Source organism: Mastigoproctus giganteus, chromosome 4 (assembly GCF_048544385.1).
Source record: "Mastigoproctus giganteus isolate SK-2022 chromosome 4, ASM4854438v1, whole genome shotgun sequence".
Lineage (NCBI taxonomy): Eukaryota > Metazoa > Arthropoda > Arachnida > Uropygi > Thelyphonidae > Mastigoproctus > Mastigoproctus giganteus.
Genome location: NC_143578.1, coordinates 155,096,625 through 155,111,920, shown reverse-complemented (window position 1 = coordinate 155,111,920; position 15,296 = coordinate 155,096,625). Strand labels below are relative to the sequence as shown.

Here is a 15,296-nt window from a genome sequence, read left to right as displayed (position 1 = left end):
CAGATTATGAGAAATCTTTGGCAAGGGATGCAAAGAAAAACAGCAAGGAATTCTTTACTTATGTACTAGAACGAAGGGGATGAATCAGATTGGTCCTCTTGATGTCGATGGTTCAACTGTTGATAATCCTGCTCAGGTAGCTAACAAACTAAATCAATAGTTTGCATCTACATTCACACATGAGCAGTTATTCAGGAAGGGAAATGCCATAGATGAAGTAAATACTGGCAGTGTGAGCTAGATGATCTTGTAATAATTGGGAGTAAAGTGGAGGAGAAATTGTTGAAGATAAATACAAGAAAGGCACCTGGAGTGGATGGGAACTATCCAGTTATATTAAAGGAGGCAGCAAAGGAAGTAAGCAATCCGTTAGCCATAATTATGAGAGCTTCCTTGGACTCAGTGGAGGTAACCACAGAATGGAGATGTGCAAATGTAACCCCAATTCACAAAGGAGGATCAAAGGCTGACACAAGTAATTATAGACCTCTGAGTTTAACTTCTGATCCAGGAAAATTAATGGGAGCACTGGTTAAAGAAGCACTGCAGGATCATCTTGACAAGAATTCAGTTATAGCTCAGACACAGCATGGTTTTGTTAACGGAAGGTCTTGCCTGACCAATTTGATTGGATACTATGATGTAGTCCCAACAGAATTGGATGCAGGGAATAACTTTAATATTATATATTTGGATCTTAGAAAGGCTTTTGATACTGTTGCACATGGAAGACTGCTATACAAATTGGAGCAGTGTGGCATTGGTGGCAAATTGTTGCTATGGATAAAGGGATGGTTGAGTGGCAGAAGACAGAGAGTGGTAATTAATGGACACTGCTCATCGTGAACTAATGTTATTAGTGGAGTCCATCAGGGTTCAGTGTTGGGTCCATTGTTGTTTTCTGTATTTATAAATAATATTTATGATGGTATATCAAGCTTAATGTTCAAGTTTGCAGACGATACAAAGGTTGGCAGGGTTGTTAAGGACGCTACTGACACTATGCTGCTGCAACAGGATCTAGAAAGGTTGAGCAGATTAGCATTAGCATTAGTAGAGGCATTTGATGCAAGAAAGCAAGCTTATGCAGCATCAGACAAAAAAAAAAGAAAAAAAAAAAAAAAACCCACTTCCACTTCACCCCTCTGTTCGTTCAAAATACCTGTCCAGCTGAGCCTTAAACTTATTTAGGCTATCAACCTCCACCACAAGGGATGGCAGTCTGTTCCACCAACCAACCACCCGCTGGCTAAAGGAAAATTTCCGCACGTCTATCCTACATCTGTCTTTCCTCAATTTGAATTTATGCCCTCTCAGGTGATTTTTCTGAGCTAGAGGAAGAATCCCATCAACATTGAGCATGCTTAAACCATTCAAGGCTTTATACACCTCTATCAGATCACCTCACTGGTGCCTAGTCTCCAGACACTGTAATTTGCAAAACTTAAGCCTTTCTTCGTAAGAGCACCCCTTTCTTCCAATCACTAATCTTGTTGCCCTTCTCTGTACTCGTTCCAGCAGCTCTGCATCCTTCTTGAAATGAGGCCTCCAGACCTGTATACAGTACTCTAGGTGTGGCCTGACCATTGCCTTATACAATGGAATAATCACCTCCTTATCCCTGCTGGAAAAATTCCTGTATATCATTGATAATACTCCATGAGCTACTTTTGCAGCCCGTCTGCACTGCTCAGAGAACTTCATATCTGCCTGCACAATCACCCCCAAGTCCCTTTCATTCTCTACCACTGTCAGTGTAGTACCACAGATTTGATACGTTGCTCTGGGGTTGCTGTTTCCCATGTGTAGTACTTTACATTTGTCAATGTTAAACTTCATTTGCCACCTCTCAGCCCATCTGCTCAACCTTTCCAGATCCTGTTGCAGCAGCATAGTGTCAGTAGTGTCCTTGACAACCCTTCCAACCTTTGTATCATCTGCAAACTTGGACATTAAGCTTGATATACCATCATCAATATCATTTATAAATACAGAAAACAATAATGGACCCAACACTGAGCCCTGAGGGACTCCACTAATAACATTAGTCCACGATGAGCAGTGTCCATTGATTACCACTCTCTGTCTTCTCCCCCTCAACCACCCCTTTATCCATAGCAGCAATTTGCCTCCAATGTCACACTGCTCCAATTTGTGTAGCAGTCTTCCATGTGCAACAGTATCAAAAGCCTTTCTAAGATCCAAGTATATAATATCAAAGTTATTCCCTGCATCCAGTTCTTTTGTGACTTCATCATAGTATCCAATCAAGTTGGTCAGGCAAGACTTCCCCTTATCAAAACCATGCTGTGTCTGAGCTATAACTGAAGTCTTGTCTAAATGATCCTGCAGTGCTTCTTTAACCAGTGCCTCCATTAATTTTCCTGGAACAGAAGTTAAGCTCACAGGTCGATAATTACTTGTGTCAGCCTTTGATCCTCCTTTGTGAATTGGGGTCACATTTGCACATTTCCAGTCTATGGGTACCTCCCCTGAGTCCAAGGAAGCTCTCATAATTATGGCTAAGGGTTTGCTTACTTCCTTTGCTGCCTCCTTTAATATAACTGGATAGATCCCATCCACCCCGGGTGCCTTTCTTGTGTTTATCTTCAACAGTTTCTCCTCCACTTTACTCCCAGTTATTTCAAGATTCTGTAGCTTACTGCTAGAGTTGAATACACCTCTGGCATTCCCCTTGCTGAATAACTCCTCATGTGTGAATGTCGATGCAAAATATTCATTTAGTTTGTTAGCTACCTGAGCAGGATCATCAACAGTTGACCCATCAATATCAAGTGGACCAATCTGATTCATCCCCTTCCTTCTAGAGTTTACATAAGTAAAGAACTCTTTGCTGTTTTTCTTTGCATCCCTTGCCAAGGATTTCTCATAATCTGCCTTCGCCTGCCTAACCTCCTTTGTAACTTGGTTGCATATCAACTTGTATCTATCATAGGCTTCTGTGTCATGTGTTAATTTGTAAGTATCCCATGCATTTTTCTTCTCTGCCATATGCCTCATTAGTTCATCTGACATCCATTTTGGCCTAAACTTTGAACAATATTTCTTAGTTGGTATGTAAAGCCTAGTAGCTTCCAAGATAAGTTCTTTGAATGCTTCCCATTTTGAATTTGCTGTTGGTAACATCATCAGTTGGTCCCACTGTATAGAATTTAAATACTGTCTCAGTCCATCGTAGTCGCCTTTACGGAAGCAATAACCCTTCCCTTTACCCCTAATGGTAGTTACCTCTTTGAGTAAATCCCACTTAAGCACACTGTGATCACTGCCACCTAGTGGTTCATTTATCTGCAGATTCTTAATGCATGAAGAATCACTGCTGATAATCAAATCAAGAGTATTACTCCCTCTAGTTGCCTCCCGAACATGCTGATGTAGAAAACAATCATCCAATAAATCCACAAAAGCCCTGCTAGTGTGTGAGTAACCAGCCCCCAAATTCCAGTCAATATCTGGGAAATTAAAATCTCCCATTATAAGACTCTCTGATTTACTGGCCCACTCTATTTCCCTGTACAGTTCCTTATTATACTCATCAGAGTCATTAGGCCTATAGCACACTCCTACTCTCAATTTTGATCTCCCAATGCTTATGTCACACCAAACTGACTCAACACTGCACTGTCCTGCGATGTCGACTGGCTTCACTTCCTTGGTTTTTATGTGTTTCTTAACTAATAGCATAACCCCTCTCCCCTTCCTATCCTGTCTATCCTTTCTGTAGACGTTGTACTCCCCAAATTGCAGTTCTGCATCCCTTATATCTGTGTGACACCACGTCTCTGATATCCCAACAATATCTGCCTTTGATGTTTTAAGCAATACCTCAAATTCATCAAATTTATTTACTAAGCTCCTAGCATTGGTGTACACCCAAGTATACCTGCACCTGTTTCTATTCTTAGCTAGCCTAACACAACCCATGTGTTTACTTGTACCGCAGTGGCTCCCAGCAGTCTCTGAAATACCATGCATCTTGTTTTTCAGGCTTCTGCTCATTCTAATAGAAGTAGTGCAAGAATCTCTTTCACCTCTGCCAGTGGCTACTGTCAGTCTATTGGTCTTTGTCTCCCCCCAAGCTAGCAGTTTTCCGACCCACCTAACACTGCCTCGATACCATCAGCAAATATTCTTGCACCCTTTCTATTTAAGTGTATCCCATCCCTGTAAAAGCAATCTCTCCTGTTAACAAGTACAGTCCAGGCTGAAAAAAATTCTACCCCTTGAGCCTTGCACAATCTTTCCAGGGCCGAACTGATCGACAAGGCTCTCATCATATACTCCCTCCTATCGTGTCTGGGCAGAATTGCAGACACTTTCAAATTCAACCCTAATTCTCGGCTTTTGTTCAACAGTGACCTGTACTTGTTAAGTAATTCTGCAGGTCTCCTACTCTTAATATTATTAGTGCCAACGTGTACAACTATATCACCTTTTGTGCCCTTAAAAGATGATATTCGCTCTACAACGTCATCAACCTTTGCCCCTGGCAGACATACCCTGGTCCTGTTCCACCTATCTTTTTTACAAAACATGTTCCCCGTTTCCCTGACAATAGAGTCACCAACAACTACTAGTTCCTTCGGGAGCAGCGCATTCTGCCTTGGGGGCTGTCTCTGTGTCACGCGATGCCCAAGTGCAAGCTCTGGCGTTGATGTGGGCAGCTGAGAGCTTGATGGGCCCCTCAATTTAATTTCTTCGAGGGCATCCACCCTGTCTTTCAAGCTCTCATATAGGCCCACAAGAACGCCGAGTTGTTGCCTGATATCGATACACTCCTTGCATCGCGCACACACATAGACATCCCCCTTGGCAGTATCATGTCCCGTACCCGATTGCTGTGCAAACATCAAGCAAACAGTGCATTTTATAAGGCTGTGAGTCAGAGGACAACTGCCCCCCTCAGTTCTGCTCTGAGCCACAGCGCTTCCATTAGCTTGAGCCTTTTGCTTTGCTGCTCTGGTCTGAGTCATGATTCTATTAATTTATTAATTAATTATGTTATGTTATTAATTATGTTAAATATAATTAATTATATTACGTTTGTAATCTAAGTCGTTATATGTATTTATTTAAACGTACAATTCAACTGCTAACGAAGTTCAACTAACGCCCTCTCAGGTGATTATTCTGAGCAAGAGGAAGAATCCCATCAGCATTGAGCATGCTCAAACCATTCAAGGCTTTATACACCTCTATCAGATCATCTCGCCGGTGCCTAGTCTCCAGACACTGTAATATGCAAAACTTAAGCCTTTCTTCGTAAGAGCACCTCTTTGTTCCATTCACTAATCTTGTTGCCCTTCTCTGTACTCGTTCCAGCATCACTACATCCTTCTTGAAATGAGGCCTCCAGACCTGTATACAGTACTCTAGGTGTGGCCTGACCATTGCCTTATACAAGGGAATAATGACCTCCTTATCCCTGCTAGAAAAATTCCTATATATCATCGACAATACACCATGAGCTACTCTTGCAGCCCGTCTGCACTGCTCAGAAAACTTCATATCTGCCTGCACAACCACCCCCAGGTCCCTTTCATTCTCTACCACTGTCAGTGTAGTACCACAGAGTTGATACGTTGCTCTGGGGTTGCTGTTTCCCATATGTAGTACTTTACATTTGTCAATGTTAAACTTCATTTGTCACCTCTCAGCCCATCTGCTCAACCTTTCCAGATCCTGTTGCAGTAGCATAGCGTCAGTAGTGTCCTTGACAACTCTGCCAACCTTCGTATCGTCTGTAAACTTGGACATTAAGCTTGATATACCATCATCAATATCATTTATAAATACAAAAAACAATAATGGACACAATACTGAACCCTGAGGGACTCCACTAATAACATTAGTCCATGATGAGCAGTGTCCATTGATTACCACTCTCTGTCTTCTCCCCCTCAACCACCCCTCTATCCATAGCAGCAATTTGCCTCCAATGCCACACTGCTCCAATTTGTGCAGCAGTCTTCCATGTGCAACAGTATCGAAAGCCTTTCTAAGATCCAAGTATATAATATCAAAGTTATTCCCTGCATCCAGTTCTTTTGTTACTGCATCATAGTATCCAATCAAATTGGTCAGGCAAGACTTCCCCTTAACAAAACCATGCTGTGTCTGAGCTATGACTGAAGTCTTGTCTAGATGATCCTGCAGTGCTTCTTTAACCAGTGCCTCCATTAATTTTCCAGGAACAGAAGTTAAACTAACAGGTCTATAATTATTTGTGTTGCCCTTTGATCCTCCTTTGTGAATTGGGGTTACATTTGCACATCTCCAGTCCATGGGTACTTCCCCTGAGTCCAAGGAAGCTCTCATAATTATGGCTAAGGATGGCTAAGGATTTGCTTACCTCCTTTGCTGCTTCCTTTAATATAACTGGATAGATTCCATCCAGCCCAGGTGCTTTTCTTGTATTTATCTTCAGCAATTTCTCCTCCACTTTACGCTCAGTTATTACAAGATTCTCTAGCTTACTGCAAAATATTCATTCAGTTTGTTAGCTACCTGAGCAGGATCATCAACAGTTGACCCATCGATATCAAGTGGACCAATCTGATTCATCCCTTTCCTTCTAGAGTTTACATAAGTAAAGAACTCTTTGATGTTTTTCTTTGTATCCCTTGCCAAAGATTTCTCGTAATCTTCCTTTGCCTGCCTAACCTCCTTTGTAACTTGGTTACAGATCAACTTGTATCTATCATAGGCTTCTGTGTCACGTGCTAATTTGTATGTATCCCATGCATTTTTCTTCTCTGCCATATGTCTCATTAGTTCATCTGACATCCACTTAGGCCTAAACCTTGAACAATATATCTTAGTTGGTATGTAAAGCCTAGTAGCTTCCAAGATAAGTTCTTTGAATGCTTCCCATTTTGAATTTGCTGTTGGTAACATCATCAGTTGGTCCCACTGTATAGAATTTAAATACTGTCTCAGTCCATCGTAGTCGCCTTTACGAAAGCAATAACCCTTCCCTTTACCCCTAATGGTAGTTACCTCTTTGAGTAAATCCCACTTCAGCACACTGTGATCACTGCCACCTAGTGGTTCATTTACCTGCAGATTCTTAATTCATGAATAATCACTACTGATAATCAAACCAAGAGTATTACTCCTTCTAGTTGCCTTCTGAACATGCTGATATAGAAAACAATCATCCAATAAATCCACAAAAGCCTTGCTAGTGTGTGAGTGACCAGCCCCCAAATTCCAGTCAATATCTGGGAAATTAAAATTCCCCATTATAAGACTCTCTGATTTACTGCCCCACTCTATTTCCCCGTACAGTTTCTTATTATACTCATCAGAGTCATTAGGCCTATAGCACACTCCTACTCTCAATTTTGATCTCCCAATGCTTATGTCACACCAACTGACTCGACACTGCACTGTCCAGCAATGTCGACTGGCTTCACTTCCTTGGATTTTATGTATTTCTTAACTAATAGCATAACCACTCCTCCCTTCCTACCCTGTCTATCCATTCTGTAGACATTGTACTCCCCAAATTCCGGTCTGCATTCCTTATATTTGTGTCACACCACGTCTCTGAAATTCCCACATTATCTGCCTTTGATGTTTTGAGCAATACCTCAAATTCATCAAATTTATTTACTAAACTCCTAGCATTGGTGCACACACAAGTATACATGCACCTGTTCCTTTTCTTAGCTACCCTAACACAACCTATGTGTTTATTTGTACCCCAATGATTCCCAGCAGTCTCTGATCTATCCTGCATCTTATTTTCCAGGCTGCGGCTCATTCCAATAGAACCAGTGCAAGAATCACTGTCACCTCTGCCAGTGGCTACTGTTAATCTATTAGTCCTTGTATCCCCCCAATCTAGCAGTTTTCCGACCCACCTAACACTGCCTCGATAGCATCAGAAAACATTCTTGCACGCTTTCTATTTAAGTGTATCCCATCCCTGTAGAAGCAGTCTCTCCTGTTAACAAGTACAGACCAGGCTGAAAAAACTTCTACCCCTTGAGCCTTGCACAATCCTTCCAGGGCCGAATTGATTGAGAGGGCTTTCATCATATACTCCCTCCTATCGTGTCTGGGCAGAATTGCAGACACTTTCAAATTCAACCCTAATTCACGGCTTTTTTTCAACAGTGACCTGTACTTGTTAAGTAATTCCGCCGGTCTCCTACTCTTAATATCATTAGTGCCAACGTGTACAACTATATCACCTTTTGTGCCCTTAAAAGATGATATCTGCTCTACAACGTAATCAACCTTTGCCCCTGGCAGACATACCCTGGTCCTGTTCCACATATCCTTTTTACAAAGCACGTTTCCCATTTCCCTGACAATAGAGTCACCAACAACTACTAGTTGCTTTGGGACCAGCACATTCTGCCTTGGGGGCTGCCGCTGTGTTGCGCGATGTCCAAGTGCAAGCTCTGGCATTGGTGTGGGCAGCTGAGAGCTTGATGGGCCCCTCACTTTTAATGCTTCGAGGGCATCCACCCTGTCCTTCAAGCTCTCATATAGGCCCATAACAATGCTGAGTTGTTGCCTGATTTCCTTACACTCCTTGCATCGTGCACACACAAAGACATCCCCCATGGCAGTATCATGTACTGTACCTGACTGCTCCACAAACATCAAGCAATTAGTGCATTTTAATAGGCTGTGATTCAGAGGGCAACTGCCACCCTCAGTTCTCCCCTGAGCCACAGCACTCCCATTAGCTTGAGCCTTTTGCTTTGCTGCTCTGGTCAGAGTCATGATTTCAATTTAATTTCAATAAAATTTCAATTTCAGTACAAAATTAAAACCCTAAACTTATATCTCAACACAGTTATAACTCTATATTTATGTTTCAATATCGAGTGTTATCTACGAAATCCCTTTATATAACTTCCGTATCAAGTTAAATATTAATTATTTATTTTTTACTAATTATTTATGTTACGTAACCAAAGTCGTTATATGTATAGTTAAAAGTACAATTTAATTGACAATGAAGTTCAACAAGATTATTTATATGAGTGTCTCAATTTTGTTTGTGCATGCCATTTATGTTTTAGTACTTTTAACCAACTGACTTGAGTCTTATGCACTGTCAGGTTTTATCTAACAAAGATAATGTGTCAGAAATTTTTCACTTTTTATAATTTGCAATCTTTACAAATATATAAATTTATAAAAATCTGTAATCTTTACCAGTATATAATGCATTTTCTTTATTTACTATGTACTTTTATTCTTTACTTGTTTTCCTTGATATTTACTATTTGTTTTATATGCATTGATCTAGTAGCCTATTTGTAGTTTGTCTATAACTTTTAATGTGTTTAATTTTGATTTGATTCGTCATGGCCTGAGTTGCCAATCAAATCAAATGAATCATGCATGGGGCACTTTAAAATACTTCAGCTGGTGCTGCTTTGAGTATTATTCATCTAATGTAATTTAATGTAACACACCCTAAGAAAACTACTGTAATTAGTTTTCTTAGGGCGTGTTACATTTGTATTGGCATAATTCATAAATATTATTTCTTAGAATATCCTTTGTTTGTTAATAATTATAATTATTCTTAATTTAGATGCTTGGCCTGAAGATTTTATGAAGTCTACAATTGATTATTTCTTTTAGACCAGGCCAGATATTAGGTCCTGTATCCTGTGGCCGTGGTGTGTTATCCATGTCAGCCTTAAGCTATGGAGTAATCCGTGTGGATCAGGAAAATAGTCTTACTTCCTTAACTCTTCAGGATTGTGGACAAGTAATGCCTGGAGGTAAATCTGATTTACAGGTTATACTTAAATGAAGCATCAAAACCTCTCTTATTTTGTTTTATTAGTTTTAGTTTACAAATTGAAACATAATAAAGTAATTAACATAGATAAATTGAGCATTATATGGTAACAAATAGATTAAAACATATGAAATATTTATGTACATCATTGACGTTAAGAGTTAGCAGTAGCCTCATTTGTGTACATAGTTAAGAAGAAATTAAGCTTGCTGTTTAATCATACAGCTCTAATGCATTTAATGCATCTTACATATCTCACAATATGAGATTAATCTCATATTGTTAGACAGATCATGTGAGTTGCCTTGGTATTGCACTAACTAAAAAGAATTACTCCCTAAGGAGAAATACTTTGCTATATGGAGGGGTTATAAAGTCCTTTCCCACTTTTAAAAATAAAAGTCTGTATTGAAAAATGTTGGGTTTTTTTTATTATAATCAGTATATACATATCACAATAAAAAATTAGTTTGAGAAATTTAACAACTGGGGTTGCAATGTGCTAATTTAAAAAATAAAGCAAGGTAGTTTGCCTTTGGGTAATTTTTGTATTTTTTCACCATTCTTTATTGACAATCAAATCTCCATGTGTCCACCATCATTATCTATCAAGCAATTAAGATGGGCATTGTGTTTGGCACCTTCCTTCATGATTTTGTGATTGTATCCTTCAAATCTGAAAGAAGTTCTGTTTCCTGAGGAGTTCATTAATTTGGCTTCTTTCGAAACTTCTATTTGATCAAGGATTAGATTTGGATATAAGTCATTTGATAACTGAAAGTGCTCCAATGGCTTTTCTGATCATTTCTGACCTCTTTTTTAACAGGCGATGTGTACACATGCATGCTTCAAAATATTTTATACTTCAGTGGCATGCATGCATCAGTTGAAATTGTTTTAATTTCACCTTCCTTTTAAGCACTTCTCCCTAGATAGTAGTAAATGTCTACCTATGGTTAAAAAGGCCTATGCGCTCCGGATTCATATTAGTAAAATAAAATTACGGCTTTCTCAGAGTGAATTGTAACAGGTTTAATAAATATACATAGAAACATACAAAGCTTTCGGTTGGTTAGACAACCTTCTTTAGTTGAAACAAAACATAAAATGACAGTCAGAATGGAGGCGTGTACTGCCAATCTGGTACGTGAAGCACGTGGCTAATTGTTTGAGGTTGAAGCCTGTGGCTGTGACGTATGTGGACGTGGCCAGCGCTTGTCAATGGACAGGACTATTGCTTCGGTGATAGGGTGGACTTGACAACCACTGTTCCTATTCATTGAAGTATTGGAGCATTTGATATTTAACGATTCCAACCAGGCGCGGCACAGATAATGGTGAGACTTATCCACAATCACAACATCGCGGTGTGGGTCAGTGTCGTGGTGGGTTGCCCAGTCATGCTCAGCAATAGCTGAGTGCCCCACATCTGCCAAACGGATCGCCCTCTTGTGTTCGGAAAGGCGTTTTTCGAGCCGCCTTCTGGTTTCCCCGAAGTAGCAGCTAGTGCAGTCACGGCAAGAGATGCGGTAGACCAACTCGCTCTGCAGTAGGGTGGGGACAGGTGTTTTTACGTTGGAAATGAGGGATCGTAGTTTTCTCCCTGGGAGTTGGAGGCACTTTATCCCATGCGATTTTAAGATCCTACAGACCTGTTGTGATAGGTTTGGGTAGTATGGGATAAAGGCGCTCGTGGTTGAGTCACCACTTTGGATGTTTCTGTTGGTCGCGTGCCTATAAGTCACACCTGTCAAGGGTATTGATGGGATAGCCACACCTCGCAAGGTCCGCTTTGACTCTAGCGATCTCTGTGCGCCTCTCACTTACAGAGCTAGAGTGTGTCCAGGTGCGAGTTAGCAAGGTTCGTGCAGTGGCAAGAAGATGACTATGTGCGTGTGCTGACCGGAAGTTGGTAAATTGGCCAGCACACATAGGTTTACGATAGACTGTCGTCTTCAAGCATATGCCCTCGCGCTGGACAAGGGTGTCTAGGTATGGTATGGTGTTGTTCAACTCTAGCTCGATCGTGAATTTTATGAAAGGTGACAGAGAGTTGAGGTAGCCTAAGATTCGTTGACCTGAATCTCTGGGGATAACTACGAACAAATCGTCCACATAGCGACACCAAAAGGCAATGGGATTTGGTACGTTTGTAAATGCATTACCCTCTAACTCCTCCATCACGATGTTTGCTGTGACCGAACTAACTGGGGAACCCATGGCTGCGCTGTGCACTTGCTGGTAAACGGAGTCGTCAAACATGATAGCACCACCTGTTAAGCACAGTCTGAGGGTGGAGGAGATATCGTCTGGTGTCAGTTTGGTTCTGCTGCCAAGGGTTTCATCACTGTCCAAGAGTTGTTTCGCATGAGTGATGGCAAGTTCCACTTGGATGGAGGTAAAAAGTGATACTACATCAAACGATGCCATATCCTGATCTTGTGAGATGGACATAGTACGGATCCTTTCTATGAACTCGCTACTGCTAGAGACGGTGTTGGTGGTCTTGCCTACTAGGGGAGAAAGAAGCCTCGAGATAAACTTAGATAACTCGTAACTCGGTGAGCCACAACAGCATACAATGGGTCTCAGTGGTGTGCCCTCTTTGTGTACCTTCGGTAGTCCGTAAAATTGTGGGATCTGACAACCGGAAGCACGGAGGTGATTACATGTTGATTCCATTATCTTCTCCTTTTTGAGCCAACTGTTGACGAGGATGTTCACTTTGACTCCCATCGCTCTAAGATTTTGATGGGGGAAACGGTTAAGGGCTTGTAGACAGAAGTGTCCTGCAAGAGCAGCAAGGCTTTTGCCTCGTAATCTGCGTGGTTCATTATGACCGTTCGATGCCCTTTGTCCGCTGGTAGGATGATGAGGGACGGATCCCGTTTCAGTGTCTTAAGGGCAGAGATCTGTTTGTGGCTGAGATTTGAAGAAGCGGGGTGAGCATGGTGTAGAACTGCTGCAGTCTTTAGGCGAATTGCATTTGCCACATCTTCTGGGAGGCGCGTTAAACACGCTTCTATGCCTAAGGCAATAATTTTATGTCATTTTATGTTTTGTTTCAACTGAAGAAGGTTTTCTAACCAACCGAAAGCTTTGTATGTTTCTATGTATATTTATTAAACCTGTTACAATTCACTCTGAGAAAGCCGTAATTTTATTTTACTAAATGTCTACCTGGTGTTCGTACTTGCACAGGAAGGCATGAAGCTCTCTTTTCAGTGCAAAAATTAAAAAGATGACCAGGGCAGTCTGTTACCACCAAATACTCAATCTACTCTTTTAATATCCTTGCTACACCAGTTTTTGGGTTTACCATAAAAATCTGTATTATCAGCTCAAGTTTCAGACAGTTTCTTGAAGTAATCCCACATGCATGTTGTTCAGATGTATTACCTGTAAAAATACCTTTTACTGCTGATGCTTAGAACAGGCTGCTTACAATTTGACTTTGTGTTTGGTAATTAAAAAAAAAAAAAAAATTCCAAGCTATATCCTACAATGAGATATAGCTTGTAATAACTGATTACTACCATCTATAGAATCAAAAATGGCCTGTTTTTCAGACCCACCATTAACTTTTCTTGCCCTGTCCACATAGTTTCACTAACAGTGCATGTTGTTTGGTTCTTCCACAACCATATTTTATTGCTATTTTGCTATCAAGAAACATATTTCTAAACAACACACCTGTATGTTTAGCAAACTAAAAGGAAGATTATGTTCTATGACAAAAGATTCAATTAAGCATTCTGCATATATGAATGCATCAGGAAATGCTAAATCTATTTTTGCATCTTTGGCATCTTACTGAAGGATATTGGTAATTAGCTTTGCACTGTACAAGTACTATGAAAAGATTGCACATAACAAAACAATGTTATTATCCTGCATTTCTATTTTGCAACACAGACTACCACAGCCCACTAAATGGGCAATTCATTAATTAAAATAAATAAAAATTTGTGAAATTAAAAAAAAAAAAAAATTCCACGTTTAATGTAGTTTTATTATTCTTTTTGAAAAGAAAAAAAAAAACCTGTAAAAAAAACTTGTTAGCTCTTGAGTCTTCCGATCATATTAAGAATTATAATATAATCATGTTATGCTGTGGGTCTTAGTGTTTTGAGGGGAACTGTTTTCACAGTGGTTTTTCACTACGTAAATAAGACTACGGTAATGAGTGTGTAAAAAAGATACTAATATAAAGGAAAGACAAGATGGTAAAAATCGAATAAAGCAAAAAAAAAAATTTAGAAAATAAAGATTAAAATTTTTTTTTTCATTTATATCTTTCCCACAATTTCACAGAATGCCTAACAAACATGTTTCATACATAACTTGAGTTTTTTTATACACAATACATCAAATTCCAAAACAAGAATGACAAATTCTATGAACACCAGGAACAAAAGACCAAAGAAAGCAAACACATGAACTAGACTATTTTGATAAATGTCTAGTTCACAGAATGATTCACAAAATATATTCAAATTAAAACCCAACACTTCTTTTCCTGTTTAAAAAACTTAAGAGATGCAATTAATTTTGATTGCAAAAAGACTACACTGCATAAAATATTAACTGATCTTGGATTTAAATGGAAATGATAGACTGCAATATAATTTGATGATAAAACCAGATACTGTTGCTAAACAAAGAGTTCTTTCACCAAAAGATACTCTATCAAGATGAAACGTAGATTTAGAAAAATTAAATTGCCCACATTGAAAAGAAGTTGTTTTATTATTTTCCATGGAAACAAAGTATAGGTTCATATCTGGAACTTTCCTTATTTTCAATTCAAATATATCAAAAGGAAACTATTGCAATGACATAAATGCTAAAATTTTTCAAAGATGGTTCTGAAAAAAGCTATTACCAAATTTACCCCAAAATCAAGTACAGTAATGAATAATTAGCATTAGTAGAGGCATACGATGCAAAAAAGCAAGCTTATACAGCATCAGCCAAAAAAACCCCCTCCCATTTCACCCCTCCATTCACATTCCAAATGCTTGTCCAGCTCAGCCTTAAATTTATTTAGGCTATCAACTTCCACAGCAAAAGATGGAAGTCTGTTCTACCGATCAACTAACTGCTGACTAAAGGCAAATTTCTGCACATTTATTCTACAACTGTCTTTCCTCAATTTGAATCTGTGCCCCCTCAGGTTCTTAATCTGAGCAAGAGGAAGAATCCCATAAGCATTCAGCTTGAAAACCCATTCAAGGCCTTATACACTTTGATCAGATCACCTCACAGGTGTCTACTCTCCAGGCACTGCAATTTGCAGAACTTAAGCCTTTCTTGGTAAGAGGACCTCTTTGTTCCCCTCACTTATCTTGTTGCGCTTCTTTGTACTCGTTCTAGCAACTCTACATCCTTCCTAAAATGAGGCTTCCAGAGCATTAACATTAGTTGAAGTATATGATGCAAGAAAGCAAGCTTATACAGCATCAGCTTAAAAGAACCTTAACATTTCACAGATCTG

General features: G+C 39.7%; 1 protein-coding gene across 2 annotated transcripts in view; it reads left to right on the top strand.

Annotated features, from left to right (window-relative positions):
* The window catches only part of LOC150087127 (disco-interacting protein 2-like), a 1,128,863-nt gene that overhangs the window by 584,225 nt on the left and 529,342 nt on the right, over window positions 1–15,296 (top strand). For both annotated transcript variants that reach the window (XM_090372979.1, XM_090372978.1), the window contains exon 22: window positions 9,637–9,779. In XM_090372979.1, coding sequence (XP_090229105.1) covers window positions 9,637–9,779 — 143 coding nt within the window. The remainder of the gene's footprint in view (window positions 1–9,636; window positions 9,780–15,296) is intronic.